At 36.1% G+C, this 22,525-nt stretch overlaps 1 protein-coding gene across 1 annotated transcript in view; it reads right to left on the bottom strand.

Annotated features, from left to right (window-relative positions):
• Positions 1-274: 274 nt before the first annotated feature.
• LOC108612446 (uncharacterized) overlaps positions 275-22,525 on the bottom strand; it is a 39,832-nt gene continuing 17,581 nt past the window's right edge. Inside the window, exon 2 of the mRNA XM_089469185.1 lies at positions 275-822. Within this exon, the coding sequence (XP_089325311.1) occupies positions 480-746 (267 nt within the window). The 5' untranslated portion in view covers positions 747-822 and the 3' untranslated portion in view covers positions 275-479. The remainder of the gene's footprint in view (positions 823-22,525) is intronic.

Here is a 22,525-nt window from a genome sequence, read left to right as displayed (position 1 = left end):
CGGATTCTACTATATATTAGATCTACGGCTTAAAGCTTAAAGCCAGCCTTTGTCGAAAATATACTTAATCCATTATAAATAAATATGTGACATATCCCTTTAAACTGCAAGCCTTTTGATTATTGGCTACATTTTCAAAATTAATTTAAAGAAATTTAAACAGTCTTGTGTATTGCTTATAATATACCCTATAAGATATATGATTTAAGAACCAAATTTGGAAATTTAGAATTTTAACGGAAGTAATCCCGCATTTTCAATAAGTTATACAAAACTCTTTTTGTTTTAGTTTATTTTATTTACTTTTTATTAACATAAGATACTTAGGTGATGGAAGACAATGATGAAGTACTTAGTCTAAATTATGAGTTATCACAGAAAGAATTTAAAGCCATTTGCCGAGATTGGAATCCTGTCGGAACACAAGTCCCATCACATATAAGGATATCGAGGATAGAGCTCCATTAAAGAAGTAGACCCTATTTTGATTCGATTTGCTCGTTCAGCCAATTCTGAAGCTCTTCCTCTGTAGGAATACTACTCGCAGTCGATTCAGAGAAGTGATCCTCCGACGGGGATGCTGTCCTCGAAGTTGCGAAAATACGTTTCACTGACTTCAATAGTTTTCTCAGGTTGACGGCAGCGCCAGTAAACGATCTCTTCTCAGAGTCCTCGAGGGTGTTGCATTGCGGCATGTTTTCAGCAATCATTTTAATGTTGGATATCAAAACTGATCTGGTCGACATGAGAGCTCGAACAAGAATGAAATCCTCTTCTGATGAGACTGCCTTTTATACGATTTTTCTGTTCGACAAACAACCACTGCAAAAATACAATAAAGACAATAGCTGTCAGGTAGTTCAATTTACCCGACTACGGGTCATAGGCGTATACATATGTTTCTGTCACTTATCTGTTTATGTGTTTATATACATACACTAGTCGGCATAAGTATTTTGACGAAAGCATGTTGTGATTATTAAGGCGAACATTGCTTAGTACCTTTACATAAATGAGCGAAAATGGTTAGCAAAGCAAAGAGTCTATTAATAGCTCTATGCATGCCAAATTTATGCTGTTTATTTACCCATTTTCAATGGGAAATCAGTGTATAATGGTTTTGTTGAAATGTCTGTCCGTATGTATGAACGCGTCGATTTCAGAAGATATAAGAGCTATGTAACAGGCAGAAGGAGGCGTGCCAGACCCCACAAAGTATGTATATTCTTGATCAGGGCGACGAGCTGAGTTGATTTGAGAAAGCTTTGCTCGAGACTGCTCGGCTACGAAATCCCCTGAACCCTTCGAAGAACAGATATTTCAATAAGTCTTCGAGAGTTTCTGCTTACACAGCACACACATACACATACACACATGCACACAAACCACATGGGCTGGGAACTTAATTTTTTAATAACAGACGGACGGACGGACAGTCACCCCACAATACTTTCGTTCAGGATAGCAAAAGAGCAAAAATGTGTTATCTATTTTATTTTTTATTCAGCGTATATTAACATATTTCTATTATGTGTAAGTTGGGAAATTTAGTAATAAAATTAATTTAAAATAATCGTGCAAATTGCAATTTCTCGGTGTCATTTCAACAAGCTTGCAACTACTTTTACACATCTCGAACTGCATTTGATGTAAGCCTGTGTGGTGAGCTAGTGATAGGAGCGTAAAATGGAAAATTGATCGTGTCGAACAGCTGAAACGAAACGTAACAATTGAATTTCAACGATTTGGAACCAATTGATTTAACATAGGTTTATTTCCAAGAAATAAAAAGAAAAACAGTCAAAAAGTCTAGACAGCAAACCAAGCATTGACAAGTTCCAGCCCACGCGTTCTGTTAGATGCGACTGCGTCGACGAGCAGGAGTCACAAACGGCCAAAGTGTGCAGCTCCTTTATGCTCGGGTTGCCATTGTATTTAGTATGAAAGGAGACACCACTGCCTGCCTCTACCAGTGACAACTGGTAGGTTTTCTTTCAGCTTCCAATTTGCAACGCTTGAGCCTTCGTATTCTTAATTATAGTACAAAGATCACGTTCCTCAAAATCCTACACTATTCTTCTCTGGTCTGCTCTACTGGATCGACTTTGTCGCCCGTTAAGGAAAATCAATTTGTTCCAACTGGGTGACGATGTATTGCTTCTATCCAGTGATATTGTGTTTCACTTACTATCGCGACCTTTCTAGTTTTAGGTCTAATGCTGACCAAAGATAAATTTTTCAAAGTCCAACCACAGTAAATGGCACATGGAATGCTACGCGTACGCTCTGTGAAAATTGTGATTGGAATCGGATGACAAGTTTCGATTGCCGTTTAAATCGAAACTTGTCATCCGATTCCAATGTAAATGTCTAAATGTCCTTCATACATATATTTAGTTTTCCTACTTCCTACTTTGAGCACTAGATGCCATATTTATGATCCTCCACTAAAAACATATTAAATAGCCGTCCATTTCGTATTAAATTTATACGACTAAGCAGTCCAATAAGCAGATAATATATTGCGCTTTTGAAACAGACTAACATGGGATGGGCTGTAATATTTTAATTGAAAACTATAGTATTTCAGCATATACTTTTCTGAAAGAGTTAAGTGTTCATGAAACGAATGGAATCAAATCGTGAAAATTATCGTTGCTTAATGCTTATATTACGATTTTCGACATAAGTTATTAAGACAAACGTTGCTTGATGAAACATACTTCAGCTTTTGCCAGGCTTTAGAGGTAGCTAACGAATTCTAAAATGAGCGTCTATCCTTGCGGGATACATTTCCATTCGACCGATGTTGAGCCATAATCAACCGATTGTCATTGAAACTGCAGATTTTAATAATCGTTAGAACAAATTTATGTTAGGAAATTCATGTGATATTTGCAGGATGCTATAATTTTTATCAGCTTACAATCAATTGCATTTATAAACGAAAGGGATTTCCATTATTGATTAAGAAGGAATAGCAGGACTTAACTATAAGCAGAAAAATTAAAATTTCTTGCTAAAACACCTGGAACATTGGTGAATCAAACAAACCAAACAACAAAGATTTGGCTTATCTGTCTGCTCAAATGAGCTCGTTATTGAATATTAACCAAGTAGAACGAATCAATTTGAGAGTAAAATGCAGTCAAGGTAAATTCTTTTCGAAAGCAGTCAACCATTTCCAATCGCATACAACTGAATTTATGTATGTGTGCATGTATAGGACGTGTGCGTGTAAATGTCGAAAAGAAAGGAGTTGAGAAAAATAGTTGAGTTGAAAAATCGTTGTGTACCTAAATCTTATTGCTCACTGTACATCCTCATCGTGTTAAAGCCGCAACACTTTCTAATCAGTAAATACTTATGACAAAAACGCGACTTATAAATAAAATATCATGCAATATGATTAATTTATAAAATTTTGATATTTACATTCGTCGATTTATCTTGAAAGAAAAAAATTATTGCGTATCGCCATGTCAGAAGTCTTCAATAGATCAGTACCTTTTTGGGTCCTCTATAATGCTACAACGTTACTGGTGGTCCTCCCTATACTAAATTCGACGGCATTTTAAAAGTAAATCGGGGACTGCTGTGTTCAGCCCATCGAAAACAGAGTACAACACGTTTGCTTCTCTGCATGAGGATGAGCACGAGTAGCAAAAATCACAAAGGTAAGTGAGGGACGGGAACTGCTACTTTTCTCACAATGCTCGGCGTACGAAACAAGACACCTCAAAACTATTTTCTTGTCACTTCGGGTACGCCGCCGTAGCATTATTTTGTGTCAAGCCGACGCATCCGTCACCTGGTGCGATTAGCAACTACAAAGAGGGTCCTCGATACGGCGGGATCAAAGTGGAAAATTCATTTGGCTTGGTGGTCTTCGCCATGGTTGCTTTGATGTTTGCACAAATTACCGTTTGTAAAGATAAAAAGAAAATTAACAGCGTAAATAGGGAATTGAAAGGCCTATTTCGTTATAAATACATATCCATCTACATGCTCTAGCCTGACTGTTCGGACCGACCGACTTTTAAGGCTATGGCTTCAACCTGAACCAGAAAATGCACGGGAAACGGAAATGGATCAAGTGAATGGCAATAAAATTACATGTTGCACTCAAATTTTAATAATAAAATAATTAAATTTGAATGCAATTTAGCAGAGCTCGTGCTTATACGACCGTGTGGATGCATGTTTATGTATGTGTGCATAAAAGAAATGCAGAATTATTTGAATATCAGCATGGAGGGTTCAGGGTATCTCCTAGTCGAGCAGTCACGACAGGAGCCTTCTGACTTGTTATACCCTGAAGCCATTGAAATCATTGGGAAATTATGGTAATGGTTTTGTGAAAAGTATGTAACAGGCAGAAGGAATTATCGCAGACCCCATAAAGTATATAGATTCTTGATCAGGGCAACGACCTGAGCTAGCTCTGTCCGTCTGTCCGTCCGTCCGTATGAGTGCGTCGAGGAGTTAACTATCTAGCTATAATACTTTAGGAGATATAAAATTTTGCGGTTTGCCACGTCCTCTGAGGGCGTCCAAGGTTTTTGGGCTTGGGTGGCCAGCCCAAGTATATATACGAAATTTGAGGTCTAGCATCAAAAGTGTCCAAATTATAGTAGAATTTATAAAATCAGTTTATCTTCAGTTCCGATTTGCTTCGTCCCTAAAAGACGTAGACATATTATTTTGTAATTAGACTTTTTAGAATAATAACATTAGCTTACGTGCAAAAGTTCAGCATTTTAGCTGGATTGGAGATACAGTTTTATCCGATTTTCCACGTCCCCAATGGGCGTAGATATATCCGCCATAGCTCGTGATCTTGTGTGTTCAACGCGGATCTACATTCCAAATTTCAGCATTCTTCCTCTTCAACTAATATGATTTCAACTAATACGATTTGCTACGCCCCTAGTAGCTCAAGACGGACATTGCACAGAAGCAATATACAAATTCACTTCCGTGAATGAGTATAAAAATTCACTTTCGCGAATGAGTATAATAATTCACTTTCATGAATGAGTATAAATATTCAATATAAGTTGAAATTCTAATTTTTATATATAAGTATAGCCCATATCACTTGATTCAACTTTTATTCAGAACTCTAAAAATTATTACATCTTGTTGAACTGGTTTTCTCCATTTATAAGCAGAAAAAAAACAATATCTGAAAATAGATTACGTTTTTCTTATAAACTATTTATTATACAAGCATGGAAAGGCAAACAAAAATGTTTTTGTGTTATGTATCCTTTATCGCAAAGTTAAGTATAGCAAGTGTATTTTGTTAATTGGATTTTTCAAATTTAAGAAAATTAGAAACCCCAAACAGGTGAAGTATTCCGTCCTCAAACATCCCTCAAAGAATTTCTTTAATGCGGATAACTTTAAAGACGTATTTATACTTATTCGCCAAGTTTGTCCAATATCCTTACTGTCCGTGTGGCGCAATTATAAATACTTTAAATTTCTGCCCCATATGATAATACGGAGGCATGGAAAATAAGAAAATTCCGATATACCCGGGCACGGGCCGGGCTTTTATCGGGTACCCGTGGGCATCCGCGGTTACCCGTGGGTATGGGCTGAAAAATCGAGTTTCGGGTTGGGTGCTGGCGGGTGCGGGTTACGCCACTAAACCCGTTTTATCCGAAAAAATCATATTATGGAGACCATCAAAAGCATGATGATTGAAATTTATGATACGCAAAATGATTTAATTGAGGACGCGAGAATCGAAAACTCTCCGATTAGTTAGATAGTTTAATAATACTCTAATACTGTAGAAAATACAGTTTTTTTTTATTTGCCACGCCCCTACTGGGCGTAGACACCTCATTTTTAGTCAGTTCTTAGAGCGAGATAACGGTACCCTAACTGCAAAGTTTGAATGCTTACCCTCAAAAAATGTAAAAATTACAGGGTATTTTTCGATATACCACGCCCCGAAAGAGGCGTACAAATTATTTTTGGGTCATCGATAGAGGAAGTTACTGGTAACTTAACTATCTAAATTTGAAGCTTCTAGCTTGGGTGGTGAACCCGCGTATATATACAAAATGGCATCAATAGTGTCCAAAATATAGCAGAATTTAAAAAATCACTATATTTTCAGATTCGATTTGCCACGCCCCTAATGGGCGTAGACTTATAATATTATCTTTAGACTTTATAAATTCATAACATTAGCTGATGTGCAAAATTTCAGCGCTCTAGCTGTAAAACTCTTGGAGATACAGTCTTGTCAGATTTGCCACGCCCCCAATGGGCGGAGATATATCCGTTATAGCTCGTGATCTAGGGTGGTCGACGCGGACCTACATACCAAATATCAGCTTTCTAGCTCTTCAACTAACATGATTTCTGGCATATCGGAAAATGCATTTTCCGATTTGCCACGCCCCAAGTGGGCGGATCGGGAAAATTTTAACACTTTATAAATCGGATATACACGAGTATGTGTGCCAAATTTCAAGTATCTAGCTTCAATAGCGCCGAAATAGATTGCGTTCATACGGACAGACGGACGGACAGCAAGACGGACATTGCACAAAACCAATATACTAATTCACTTTCGTGAATGAGTATAATAATTCTCTTTCGTGAATGAGTATAAAAAGAAGACTTAACGAACCTGGCAAAAATGCAATTGACTTAGAAACTTGTTAGTCTTAAATTTTTGGCAGGAGGCAACGAACCTTAAATTGTGGCAAAAAATATTTTATGTATTCTGGTAAGCTGTGCAGCAAGCGAGCGAGTATTCTCCTCTTCTGAAAAAATTTTAAAAGAAAGGCAAACAAGGCTATTAAGCGATAATCTTGATATGCTCCTTTTTATACCCTGAATCCATTTTCAATGGGAAATCAGGGTATAATGGTTTAGTTGAAATGTATGTAACAGGTGTGCCAGACCCCACAAAGCATATATGTATATTCTTGATCAAGGTAACAAGCTGTAACAATGTCCGTATTTACAGCGCGCATATCGAGTTTATCATTAAAAATCGATAACTCGTCCTGATATTTTTATCGATAAAAACCCTTATCGAAAACCAGTTATAATATGATATCTTCTACACCTTTATTGCTAGAGTCTCCAAATTTGTATACCCTGAACCCATTAAAAATGGGAAATCAGGGTATAATGGTTTTGTTAAAAGTATGTAACAGGCAGAAGGAGGCGTGGCAGACCCCACAAAGTATATATATTCTTGATCAGGGCGACGAGCTGAGTCGATTTGGCCCTGTCCGTCTGTCTGTCCGTTCGTCCGTCCGTCCGTCCGTCCGTCCGTATGTATGCACGCGTCGATCTCAGAAGATATAAGAGCTACAGACTTGGGACTCCCTGGGTCCGTGTATATCACACGCATATCAAGTTTTTCTCTAAATATCGATAACTACTCTCGATATTTTATTATCGATTAAAAACCTTATCGAATGCTAGTTATTTAATTATATCTCCTACACCTTTAAAGCTAGAGCTTCCAAATTTCAAATGTAGACTTATATATATTTTATACAATTTGGTTTTTGTTAAAATTTACCCCCCACTCCTATTTCTACCCCCTCACCCTTCACCTTTGTAAAAAGCGTATTTCAAATACTAGAGACTTGTGCTTTGGAATATACATACACTTAAACAATATGATTATGTTCTGAAAGTTTCATTAAGATTGTACGTCTAGAAATTAAATTATTCAACAAATAAATTCTTATAATGTTGCTCACACTGCAGAAAAGAAGTGCACAGTGATTAGAATATCAGATTGGAGGGTTCAGGGTATCTCCTAGTCGAGCAGTCTCGACTAGAGTCTTCTTACTTGTTAATGTATGCTTATATGCAATTTATACCATTTTTCCTATCGGACCCGTAATGCAATTAGGCAACGGAATATCGCGAGTCAATTATCTGACGTAGAACGAGAAATCGCCCGAGAAAGGCGCTGCGTTAGTACCCAGCAAAGAAGGGTCTTAATTCGTGCTTCTCAAAGAGAGGCAGCCCGTGAAACGGCAATAAGAAATGGTTCAAGGATTGATTTGAATCGAGCAGCGTTTCGATATTATTGCACCATTTACTACAGTTTGAATCGTTTAGTTTGGACGTTGTTTGCCAGCATTGTGGCGCATTGAAGTTTGCTGGTGAAACGCCCGGTTTGTGCTGCCTTAGTGGTAAAGTGACATTGCCATTAGTGGTCCCACCACCAGAGTCATTGCGTTCCCTGCTTTATGGCGAAACACTAGAATCAGGACATTTTCTAGCGAATACTCAAAAAAACAATGCAAATAAATAAATATACGTGTTTTATTAGTATAAAGGTAAGGCAAATAATGAGCAATCGAATACAATGTTACGTTACTGTTTATCACCAAACTGTTTTTCAACTTGATTAATTTATGTTTGATTAGCTAATTTGAGTCGTCGAAGACTTAAATCTAGAGGCATGCAGGATAGAAGAGCACAAAGATCAGATGAAGAAAGGCAACAAAGCAATGCAGATGTCCGTGTAAACATGGCGCAGTTACGTGCATCACAATTGCAAGAGGCACGAGATGAGCGAAAGCACCAAAGACAATTAGAACGAAGAGAAGCGCGCAGATTCGTAGTGAACAGCCGTAGAATTGACCGACAACGTCAACAAGTAAATCGAGCATTTACAGCACATTCCAAAGTGGTGATTGGTACATTGGACAAAGAATGCCCGCACTGCCATGCCTTTAAATTTAAAAATGGACCAATCGGGATGTGCTGCTCATCAGTAAAAGTAATACTCCCAGAAATTGAAACACCGCCGGAACCATTAAACGGCTTTCTTATTAGAACTGATCTTCGCTGTTCTTGCAGTCAATGCGAAAAATCAATTCATGTTTTCAAATGACATCGTTTGGAGCAACGGAAATAGTTAAAAATACTGCTGCAAATGGTCAACAATGTAATTCCACATTCAAAATGAAAGGCCAAATTTACCACAAAGTCGCCCCCTTTAAGGGTGGCGAAGACGCCGAACGCGCACTCGCCAATCGCGTGGATCCCCGTTGCAACTATAATCACCTCAATTCGCCTTTTACAACGCGCTGACAGCTCCGAAATTAAAGAACTTTTAGGGAAAATTACGCATTCTTCAAGTATTCGTGAATTTTTAGTATTTTAAAGATATATCCTACTGTTCGGGGCGGAGACCAATCTAAAAAATCAAAAACGATGAAAATTGGTCCAGAAGATCTGGAGCTATAAGTGTTGTAACAAACCCGACTTTGTTTTATATATATAGAGACTGTTAGGCGGTACGAAGTTCGCCGGATCGACTAGTAAGGAAATAAATGATATAAGGTAATCAAAATATCCAATACATTTTATATATATCAATATAGTATATACATAGTACATATGTATATGTATGCAAGTTGGATGCAATAGCTAAATTTTATTTAAAGAGCAATCCACAGCATGTATAAGCCCGCATGCCATTGAAGGTTTGCTCACAGAGTTGATGACATTGAGGCTGCTTGAAAAACTGGACATTCGTTACGCATGTGCAGATAAATCTCCTTTGTCTGAATAACTGAATGGATGGGCCTATTCTATAGACAATACCTGCGCTCTTCAGTCGAGTGTGAATACCAGCAGAGGTCCGGCAAAAGTAAATCTTGGAATGTCGTTTATTGATAGGCAGTGGTGCATAGCTCCGCAGGACTATTTCACAATACGTTGCATTTTAAATGCCAATTGAAAATTTCAAACGGAAGTGAATGAACAATCGCTTATATAGGAATGCTCTTGCAACATTTCACGCTATGCTCTTTTGCCAATTGCCTTGGCCAATTGCGTTTCTCAACTCTACAGGCGCAACTGAACCTTCATTCTTTAAACCTAGCACTGAAATTGATTGTAAGAAACGGAAATATCGAAATTAGAAGCAGCATATAATAAGACGAGTTCGTTTGAGAATTCATGTATATGAATACTTAACTGTCACCCAAAAAACTTTTACTCACGCTTGTGTACATTTTTACGCAAATCCGAAATGTTTTAAAATGTCCGTACTTTTAATTAATTTTCTTAACCGACGTGTGCCAAAAGTAATAAGATAGATAACTAATTTTATAAACAGTCATGATCAAACACTTATTACATATAGTTTGGCAAAATAATTTCAAGTCACAAATTTCAAGTCACTAGCTCTTATAACTTCTGAGATCGACGTACTCATACCAACAGACGGACGGACGGATGCACAGACGGACAGGGCTATATCGACTCAGCTCGTCGCTTGATCAAGAATATGGTATATAAGTTAACGACAGACCCTACAAAAGGGCATTGTACCGGCCCAATTATATCACGGCCCCAGTGCATGCACTTTTGACATGTAAGATCAACTTTAGTTTAGTTCTAATCCAGCTCCGAAAGCAATAAAGTACTTTTTTTACTAAAAGTCCGCTTTCGAATATTTAATTTATACTTTATTGGGACTGCGATGAATTCTTCTGCCTGTTACATACTTTTAACAAAACCATTATACCCTGATTTCCCATTTTCGATGGGTACAGGGTATAAAAATGCTAATGGTCGAAATGTTTATTGAAACCAGACGTACACAATCACTAGCATGTTATTTGATCCTGCATCCATTGTTTATCTTATCAGGGCGAACATATCTTAAAGAAAATAAGAACTCCAAAAATATTTATGCTCTTAGACGAAAACAAAATAAATTCAAGTACATACAGATCTCCTGTCTCGTCTCGCTTGAGCTCGTCTCGTTCCGTCTTGTCTCATCTGGTTGGTGATAATCCGGCCACTTTGGTCCAAAGAATACGAATATCAGTGTTAGCAGCGAATTAAGAGATTCCACACCATAGATAAAAACTTTGAAAGCAGCACTGCTCAGGATTAAGAATGTAATGTACATGTCGCTGTTATCCATAAGTCTCACACATGCTTAAGTAAAGTAGATATCCCGTGCGATAGGAACATTTATTAGGCTCTACATTTGACCAACTGTTATACTATCATCCTTGCTAAATGATTATCAGATATGCTTTTGTAACCGAATTGGTTAACCAGATAACTGTATCTCCAAATTTTTAACATCATCATTTAGATTTTAGTTTCTGTGCATGTGTCTGGATCACAAATTAAAGAAATCCAAGATCTAGCATATCTCCCTATATATATTAACAGACATTACTTCTCAATCTTTAAACAGATTAATGGATAAACCAAAGGTTTTGGTATTTAAATATTTTAATGAAAGGATGAAATGTTTTTAAAACAAAAATTAAATTTCTCAAGAAAATATTCTTCGAGTATTATATACTCATTATAGAAGTAAAACAAGTAAGAAGGCTTTAGTCGAGACTGCTCGACTAGGAGATACCCTGAATCCTCCAAACTGATATTCTAATCATTCTGCACTTCTTTTATGCATACATACATACATATGCATCCACACACACGTATAATCACGCGCTCTGCTGTCCGCGCAGTTAGCACCGACAATACTTGGGCTGCACTGCAATGTGGGCAATATTATGTGAATTTATTTGTTGAATACTTTATTTTGTAGACGGACAATCTTAATGAAATTTTCAGAGCATGATTATATGATTAGAATGTGTGTACATTCCAAAGCACAAGCCTCTAGTACTTGAAATACGTTTTTTACAAATTGGGCGTGGTATCCAAAATCTGTAAGTTACAAAATCTGTATTCATCAACTGTATATACAGTATATCTGAAGTATCCAGGTCTAAAAGTTATTAAATTAGGCCGAAATAAAAAATGTCAATTTTTCGATTAGGCTCGATAAAAAAGTTATCGGATGAAATATCGAAAATATATGATAAACTTGTTCTGCGTATGGTATACACGAGTATGCATGCAATTTCAAGTCTCTAGCTCTTATAACTTTTAGACAGAAATTTTTTAGACAGAAATTTTTGTATATATACCAGTATACTATTATCCTTCAACTAATTGAGCGACATTTTTCCTAATACTGTTTCCAGTATATCTGTATCACAGTAGTACTGAGTCAGTGCATTAAATTAAAGTTACAAATCAAAACGACTCTGTAATTTTCACATGCTGTATAGTGTCATTATGCTACAATCCTTCTAATACCTGGCCAGATGTATTAAGTTGGAAAAAACTATATATTCTACAGTTTTACAGATTAATAAATTTGAAATATATCTGACAAATATAATTTTTAAGGCAAAATGGCAAATACGATAACACAGCATCTCAACTCGGATGTCTTTATATAAATACCGATTACAACAACTAGATGTTATTATACCCTGAATTCATTGAAAATGGGAAATCAGTGTATAATGGTTTTATTAAATGTATGTAACAGGCAGAAGTAGGCGTGGCAGACCCCATAAAGTATATATATTCTTGATTAGGGCGACGACCTGTCTGTTATCTGTGTGTTTGAGCGCGTCGTATGTTTGAATGCGTCCTACGTCCGTGTAAATCCCGCGCATATCGAAGCAAACTTCAAATTCAATATTTTGTTCCGTTATTTTGTTATAGAACAAAAACATTATGGAAAATCAGTAATATATTTATATCTGCTACACCTTTGGAGCTTAGGTCGCCAAATGTAGATTTGTATGTGTTATTGAAGTTTGATTTTTGTTATTATTCAGCCCCCACTCTTATATGATTAACAGGCGTATTTTAAATACTGGAGGCTTGTGCTTTGGCAAATGCAGGCTTTTCAATGTTATACGTTTCCACGTTTTTACGTGAGTGCGTATGTCTGTCTGTGTAGGTGCGTGTGTGCTGTTTCTTATGTAACCAGAAAAGAAGAGTTCAATTATTGAAATATCACCAGAGTAGGATCAGGGACCATGAACAAACATGGTCAAGATGTCAATGGTACATAACTGGTATTCGGTAATCCCAAGAGTATCCCACATAATGAGCGAGAACCAAAATAGATCCACACAACCAGGCCTCAGTGGTAAGCCGAAGCAGTGGTTGCCCATTGAAATTGAAGGTTTGCTCTTTGATTGTTCATATGTGCTATTCTTTGGCTGCTTTCCATTGTCAGAGCCAATGGCTTTAAGAAATCCACCCTAACAATAACATTTTATTATATTGAGTTTACTTTTACATTCATAGGTATTTCGTTATCATTATAACAAATCTTTCGAGATGTATTATTTCAACAGAAAAACTCGTTTTTTAAAACACAATAGTATGGAAATGTTGTAGAAAACATAAAAAAAAGGAAATACAAACAATTAATATATATGTTAGTTTATATACTGTGAGTAACATTAATATTCGATTTTTCATTTCTATTTACACGAAATATTAATTGAAATTAACAAGTGCAAATACTAAATTGTAGATTAAACAAGTAAGAAGGCTCCAGTCGTATACTGCGCCGTCAGCAGAGCGCGTTGCTATACGTGCGTCTGGATACATGCATGCAGCATGATTAGAATATCAACTTGGAGGGTTCAGGGTATCTCCTAGTCGAGCAGTCTCGACTAGAGCCTTCTTACTTGTTTTAAATACTGGTTATAAAGAGCTAGATTAGGTAAAATTATACATAGTTTTAGTATTTGTCAGACCAGGCATTAAACTACAATATATGATAATCATAGAAATTCCTATATACAAACTATACGTTATTTTGCTTATATAAACAGTAGGTTTGAAAATCGTAGTGTCAATAGGACATTGCAAAAAATGAATCGAAAATCAACATGAGACATCGATCGATGGTCCGAAAAGTCATGCATTGAAACAATAGTAGATGGACCTTTGTTTATCTCTCTTCGAAAATATTTGTAAACACATTTTTGGATGTTTGCAGTTCTCAATGTTTTGTTCGGGGTTGTCTATCCGAGGGTTCGACGATGGTAGGAATAGCCGACATAGTGAGACGTCATGGAGTTTCACGTGTTGTCACCAGCCACCAACCACCAGGCTTATTAATGCCCTGAAAAATGCCAGCGGGAACCAGTAGATATTGTTGAAACGTGATCCGTTCAAGCCAGACAATAAGGATTACTGCAACCAACGAGGGCGAATAGAAAAAAGTGTGCCTTTTAACGAGCTCTAATTTGCTGCTGCTGCAGCATTCTCGATGATGGAAAGAAATTCTTTAGAATCTCTACTCTGTTGAAATTAGGGCCTACTCAACCGAACTCGAATGTGCGGATAATGGATATCTACAGGTACAAGGCATGTTTACAGAAGGATCGTCGAGCAAAGTCCCATTCCATTCCAAACGCCATTTATGGTCACTCATGATCTCGTAAGTTGTGCCCAATGCTGATCTCTCTTTAGAAAGTTGAATATAAGATCTTGTTACTGGTTACACGTTTACCTTAATAGAATGGAATTTGTTACTTAGGAAGCTAGAGCTATGTCATGAAAAAACATGTTAGAATATGTTAGGAAATACTCCTTTTATATTTATTTATTTATTTTGGTTTTCAGATATAAAGTGATCAAACTTTACTCTTGTAGACATAGGAAATAATTGAATTAAAAATAGTGTTCAAAATATACAAAACATCAAAATTGCTAAAAAAAAAAAAAAAAAAAAAAAATTAAAAAAAATAAAAATTAAAAATACACACACATTAATCTAAAAAATTTGGACCCTGCAGCTCTAAAGACTTTCGATAGAATTTTTATTATTACACTAAAACGAGAAAAAAATTCAAGAATCTAAATTTCATAGTTTTTGAGATTTCCTATTTCGATGGCTCATACAAAATTAATGTAAATGTATATATGTGACTTTTTAATTATAGTAGATTGGCGAAGTAAAATACTGGAATTCTAACGTAACTATGGATTAATTTCATTCCTATAAATGTTAAATAATTGAGCCCTCAAAAAGCGTTTCCGTTTTTTCTCTGATCGTACTTTTAAGAATAAAGTAGTAAAGTAGAAAAGCAGTGTTCTATGTGCTAAAAGTAAGTCGACTGTACTTAAATTAATTATATTACTTTATCCCGTCCCCTAATCCCAAACCAATCGGTCGATATAGAATCATATTAAGCGTCAGTCGGAATACAACAAAAATTACCGATTCTAACAATACACATGCAGGCAAACATTGTTTATGACCGTATATATATATATATATATATATATATATATATATATATATATGTTAGGATCGTATATAGCATAAATGCACGTAGAGCACTAGGAACACACACACACACACACAGTCAACAAAATGTCCGAAAAATTCCGGCTAACAATAAGAAACCCAAATCAATAAAACTCGGCACGGCAGGGGACATAGCTAAGGATTAAGACAAAAGAGAAAAATAGTATACTGTGCACACGTGTTCACAAAGGAAAGTGGCCGACGTATCTATTGGAAGGGCATAGAACAATTTATTTAAAATTTGTTTGTGTTTTTTTGAAAACTGCTTAGGTGGCTTTAAACTCAGTGGTTGTTGATCGAGTCGATAAAACATTTCCATTTATAACTATAATACGCTAATGTCTTTAATTAAGGCAAAAGACGTATATTTCTCCTATAGGCTCTTTTTAACAGTCTAGAGCTAAGTTTTTGACTCTGTTGGCCTTGTTTTTCGTATAAAATTTTATATCAAGAGATTTTTATATCCTCGACATGAGTTAGATGCAGATCTAAACAATATTTTTCCAACTATTCTACGACGTTTTAGTACTTGAAGTAAGTGTTTGAAAACTTGGGTATAACACACGAACAATTTAAAAATACTCTTTTATTTTAAAAAACAAACACTCATAAGTTGAAACCAATACATACAAACACATCATTAAGTAATTAATATGAATTATATTAGTATTTAAGAGCAATAGCTTAAAAACTTAATATAGGATAGCTCTAGGTCGACATCTCTTAGGTCAGAAAGTCTTGTTTGATATTAACAAATTACCACTAAATATGCGACCTCAACTTTTCATACATTGCAGACGCAACAGACACTCTACAGATTTTCTTTACCACCAGCAACGTAATTTGAGCCCAGTACAAGACCTCGAGCAGCACTTGACAATTAGGATCAGGATTGGTCGACGGCGACAGATTGAAGTGATATGTTCGTTCGAAAATATCACTTTACAATAGAAAAACAATAGCTGAGCTGGTCTGGTGTCCCAGGCGCTGTTATATTTGACAACAGGCGTCCCGCTTCAGATCTCTTGAAACAAATTTCAACAATCCCAATCAGTGAATGTCGCTACATTTTCCAAAAATTACGTGCCGCAAAATGGAATGTGAAAAATATTTGGTATTCATTAACTATCGGTTTTTCATCTCAAGCGTTTCCAGAACCCACGGAGTTGGTACTTACCATGCCTGTACAATCTGTACTAATCAGCCATGAAGGCTGCTTTTTCCACTGACTCATTACACTGATTCGCAAAATGAAAGAGCATATTAGTTTTTTGTACTTTGCATATTGTTGAACACTTTTGCTCCGCCTGCATATTCGTATTTGCGAAATCTGGCAGAATCGCTATGATTTATAGTTTCATAGACTATAATTTTTAAATATACTATACAAAATCTACGGACGGTGGAAAAGCAATGAATATTACCATCCGTCTGTAATATATTGGTTTTGTGCAATGTCTGTCTTGTCCGTTCGTCTGTCCGTATGAACGAACAATTTTTTTCGGCGCTATTGAAGCTAGAGACTTGAAATTTGGAACACATACTCCTGTATATCTCCGATTTTATGAAGTGTTAAAATTTTCCCGATCCGTCCACTAGGGGCGTGGCAAATCGGAAAATACATTTTCCGATATACCAGAAATCATGTTAGTTAAAGAGCTAGAAAGCTGAAATTTGGTATGTAGGTCCGCGTCGACCACCCAAAATAACGAGCTATGGCGGATACATCCCCGCCCATTGGGGGCGTGGCAAATCGGATAAAACCGTATCTCCTAAAGCTGTAAACCTAGAATGCTGAAATTTTGCATGTCAGCTAATGTTATGATTCTATGAAGTCTAAAGACATAATTATAAGTCTACGCTCGTTAGGGGCGTGGCAAATCGGACCTGAAGATATGATGATTTTTTTAATTCTGCTTTACTTTAGACACTATTGATGCCAGTATATATACTCGGGCTGATCACCCAAGACCAAAAAGCTTTGTCGGATATATGTCCGCCCACAGGGGGCGTGGCAAACCGCAAAAGTATATATATATATTATATCTCCTAATGTATAATAGCTAGAAGCTTAAAATTTGGATAGTTGAGTTACTGGTAGCCTCCTCTATCGATTCCCCAAAAAATAATTTTTACGCCTCTGTAATTTTCACTTTTTTTGAGAGTAAGCATTGAAACTTTGCAGTTAGGGTACCGTTATCTCGTTCTAAAAACTAACCAAAAATGAGGTGTCTACGCACAGTTGGGGCGTGGCAAATCGGAAAAACCTGTATATTCTACAGTATTAGAGCGAAACTTAACTACTAAATTGTTGATGGGATGTGAATGAGTATTCCGCAGTCGGTAACGCCCGACTGCAACGTTCTTACTTGTTTTTTAAGGTTTTTTGTAATACATATGTACCAATGGAATCTAAAGATCATTTTTATGTTGTATACATATGTGGAGTAGAGAGTACAATTCATCACTTGTAATCGATGGTAACTAACGGATCTTAAAGTGTTGATCGACTCGAAAGAAAAGATGAACACAATTCTGCTTTTGGGATGCACCTGATAAAAAAAAAAAAATAAAAAAATAAAAAAAAAAACATTTTGAGTCATGGAAGACCATTTGGGACATGTACTTGGAAGATATGAAAAAATGATCTTTCTGCAGACACCTATCCTTAAAGGTTTAGGGCTGAGTTGTGCCAATTACTTTTTACCTAAGGTACATATAATTTATTTGGGCCGTCACGTATGTGCGAGTCTGAAGTTTTGTAGATGTCTGGGTAAAGTAATCAGCAGGATGCCGGCGCCACTAAAATTTACTTTTAACTGTATTCTCATTGTTTGGGATTCTAAGAAACGCTACAAATGCTAAGGAATTTTAAGATTGGTAGTGAGATTTGTCACACTTGTTCAACAAAGACTGCTCCGTAGATATACCTGTTTGGGCGTAGCCATTTGACAAGTAGAATATCCGTTTTAGTCAGTTGCCAACTGACGCCATCATACTCTACGCATTTTTATAAAGAGGGCTTGACTTGAATATGAAAATAATCGCTAAATCCCACTCGAATTATGTATACTGGAAATATTTATAAGTAGTTTTATGTACAATTGATTCACATGTGCGTGTCCTCCACTCTTACGTAGTGATCTCCATACTTTAGTGTTCAAAGCCGGGATTGGAAACGTTGGTTTCCCAGTCCAGCCGTCTTGCGTTGGGTTGTAGGGGTGCTCCAGGCTACTGCGCGCGTTAGTATCGGAGTGCACTTATATTAATGATAGTTATGGCTACTAGCTAAATTTAAAGTTTGCAATAAGTGATATATTATTTAACGGCTTGGTCGGAGCAATGCATTTAATTTATTAAATACAACGTTAAATGATTGTGCAAAACTGTCCAATTCGAGCATATTTTATCCCTAGAATTTCCAGTATAAACTAAATACATAAAAAATATTTTGAACAGATTAGTAAGATATTTTCTAGATTTGTATATGCACAAGTAGTGAAATATTCCTAACTAAGGCAACACAACATACATCCTTTAGGACAGCAGACTATCCTTTTTAATTTTTTCATAACGCTAGTTCACAGTCCAAACAAGTTCAATTTATTACATACTAGCTAGCCCGGCAAACGTTGCATTGCCCTCTATATTATTTCTAGGTAAAAAATTGTTGAAAGCTATGTTGTTCAGGCTAGGATACACTGATAAATTTATTAATCGGATTTTCATTCAAGCACCTTGTTGTAAACGACATTCTTCGTTTTTTGGTCGGGTGCAAGAACAAATAATGCGGATCGTTTGCCAACACGTGAGCATGCCACGTACAATTGACCATGAGAAAAACACGCATTTTCTAGATTGAGGCCACAAATAGTCAAAGATTGGCCCTGTGACTTGTTGATCGTCATGGCGAAGGCAAGACGAAGCGGGAATTGAATTCGTTTAAATTCAAAGGGCATATCTGTTGAGCTCATCGGAATCCTAGGAATAAGAACTTCCTCATCTTTAAATTTTCCTTTGAGTATCAACGCGTGAATCACATTGCTCATCAGTTTTCTTATCACCAAACGCGTTCCATTGCACAGTTTTGGTTGGTTTAAATTTCTAAGCATGCAAATCATGGAGAATTGCTCTTTTCATAGCTGTGTTCATTTCTTGACGCCGGTCAAGTTGTTCTTCCATATTGCCCATGAAGTATATTTGCAAGAATTTTTGCTGTGCATCTTCAATAGGTTGCAATGATCCAATGCGATGGCAAATCTGGCCTTGAATCTTTAAATTCAAAGCCATAGTTATAGTTATATTTACAAACACTATTTACAGAAATCTAACAAACTACATTATTCAAAATTTTTTTTTGGCAGTCATAGAAAATAAAATTTTTAACGTAAATTACCTTAAATATCCGTCTCCAATATTTTCCGCCCCAAATTATGTCATTTGGAAACAGGCATTGTATTTTTGAGTGTTCGCTAGAAAATGTCGTGATTCTAGTGTTTCGCCATAAAGCAGGGAACGCAATGGCTATGGTGACCGCTAATGGCAATGTCACTTTACCACTAAGGCAGCACAAACCGGGCGTTTCACCAGCAAACTTCAATGCGCCACAATGCTAGCAAACAACGTCCATTGGACCAATGCAAACTAAACGATTCAAGCTGTAATCAATGGTGCAATCATATCGAAACGCTGCTCGATTCAAATCAATCCTTGAACCATTTCTTATTGCCATTTCACGGGCTGCCTCTCTTTGAGAAGCACGAATTAAGGCCCTTCTTCCCTGGGTACTAACGCGGAGCCTTTCTCGGGCGATTTCTCGCTCTTCGTCAGATAATTGACTCGCGCTATTCCGTTGCCTAATTGCATTATGGGTCCGCCGGGAAAGATTAGATCTTCTAGGACGCGGCATTTTTATTAATAGTAATACTGCCCTCGCACAAAACCATATAAAACAATCGAGAAATATAAATATAAATAATTTACACAAATTTATGTTTGAGACAAACAAATACCTGAACTTTCGAGATATTTAGCTTTTGTAAAAGTCCAAAAATACAATTTTTAATAATTAACTTTTTTTTTTTTAATTTTGAATTTTGAATTTTGAATTTTTTATTTATTTTTGATTGTTAGGTTTTAATCTTTTGATTTTTTTTTTAATTTTTGCAGATTTTTGATTTGAAATATTTATAAAGTTTAAAAGTCCGAAAATATAAAAAGCCAAAAATACACTTTTTAATAATTACCTTTTTTTTTTTTTAATTTCGAATTTTTAATTTTTTATTTATTTTTTGAACAGTCAGGTTTTAATCTTTTGATTTTTTGCAGATTTTTGATTTGAAATATTTTTCCTTTTGATTTGAAAATTTTTTTTTTTTTTTTTTTTTTTTTTTTTTTTTTTTTTTTTTGAATAGTCAGGTCTGCTCGAGGTCAGGAGACCGTAGACTGACTGACTACATTTGTTTATTTACTTCTACACTATTGTCAAAACTGTCACTGTTACCAAGCCTACTGGGTATAAAAAAAATTTGAACATTTGGGGAAAAAACCGCGTTTTTCAAGTATTCGGCAAATTTTTTCAGTATTTTTAAGACCCTATACTAAACTCGTTGCGGAGACAAATCCAACAAATCAAAAACCATGAAAATTGGTTCAGCCCAAATCAAGTTATAAGCAGTCTTCACTTTTACACAACTTTCTTTTATATATATAGATACATTTTGCAAAACTTATAGTTTATAGATGTATTTATTTATTTATTTAAGAGGCGTACAGGGGATTTCATATATACTATACAATAATTGCAGAGCCTAATAATTATATTTCATACAACTTATATGTATATCTATGCAATATAAAATAATATCCATATAGCTGCGTAAGAACAGCACCGTCAACAAATATTCCCAATGTTGATTTTAACCAGAAGCAAACAGTTAATGTACATTAGCAGCCTAAACCAATACAGAGAGAGTACCATAAGACCAAGAATATTTTTTTAATCCGTTTCCGGGACTACCCCTACGCTGCATTGGCCATCTTTTTCTCCGTTGAATTGCCCTTTTCTAATGCATTCGGGGTATTGAATTTTGATTGTGTGTTATTAGGCTTGGTGGCACAGTATTCCACACGTGCAAGGGTCAGATTGGGACTCGAGTCAGGTAAAAACACCAAACGCATAAAAAGATAAAAGAGGACTTAATGGAACAAACCCTAAAATGACCCCAAAACGAATTACAGTGCACTTTTCTCTGAGATAGCATGATGTTAGATATGCGAAATTGAACCCACTGGCAAATGATCGTGAAAACGGACAGTGCAACAATACAATAAAAGTAAGTTCAAGGAGTCTGACTGATGACAGAGATATAGAAGTAGGAAGGTTCGACTCAAAAGGTAGCAATTAGGGCGCATTGATTATCTTCGTGCTACTACCTTGCCTCAATATATATAAGTTATAAACTATATTCTGTAACAATTGTCATAGCGTTGCCTATTTTTAATTGAACTGACTTCAAGTTAATAAACTCTTTGTTAAACTTAAATTTTTTCAATCCTATAAAATTCGAATCACAAATATTAATAAAGTAGACTCTCTAGTATTGGTTGAACGAAATTCTGCTGTGTGATTTAAGTAATTCGTCAAAATATCAAAAGCAAATATATCCTTTTTCGTATTTAACGGATGCTTGGGGTAAAGCCGTTAAAAAACGACCGTTACGTTTCAAATGGAACATTCAAATAACAATCAGAAGGCACATAAATAATTTGCCGACAAAATTCCAGAAAAAATTTGAAGATCAAGGATGCATCACCCGCGTCGTAAATTGTTTACGGACCCACAGAGAGATCCTAAAAATAACAATGACCAGCAAATGTGTGCGCAAACGGTTATGTGTGCACACTACCTGCCACCCCGAGAACGTTGTAAGTCCCAAATAGCGCGTTAATTCGTTTTGACTAACCTTCAAAACTCAAACAAAATCCGGTACACCAAAATAAAGGAAAATACGTTACTTTCTACCGACAGGTCACAGGGCTCAGGGCGGCATTGGAATTTTCGTGTTGTGTCAATGAAATGGCCAACAAGTAGGTTTTTCCAAGCGAGATGGCTTGAGAGATATGAGTGCGCACTATTGTTATTCTCGTTCCTACCCTGCCCTTTTTCGGATAGTGTGTCCAATTTTAAAATCCTCTGCATTTGGGTATTTACAGACTTGTTTCGACTTGTCTGTTCGTGTCGGAGCAAGGGACTTAAGAATGTGATTTGGGAGTATCATGCTGAGCAGGTAGCGAGCGAGCTAGGACACAAAAAAGTCGATTTTGTGCAACCCGAAAATTCCAACTAAA

The sequence above is a fragment of the Drosophila arizonae genome, chromosome 4, assembly GCF_054131065.1.
Source record: "Drosophila arizonae isolate 15081-1271.41 chromosome 4, UAZ_ARI_1.0, whole genome shotgun sequence".
Classification (NCBI taxonomy): Eukaryota; Metazoa; Arthropoda; class Insecta; order Diptera; family Drosophilidae; genus Drosophila; species Drosophila arizonae.
This window is presented reverse-complemented; position numbering and strand designations above follow the sequence as displayed.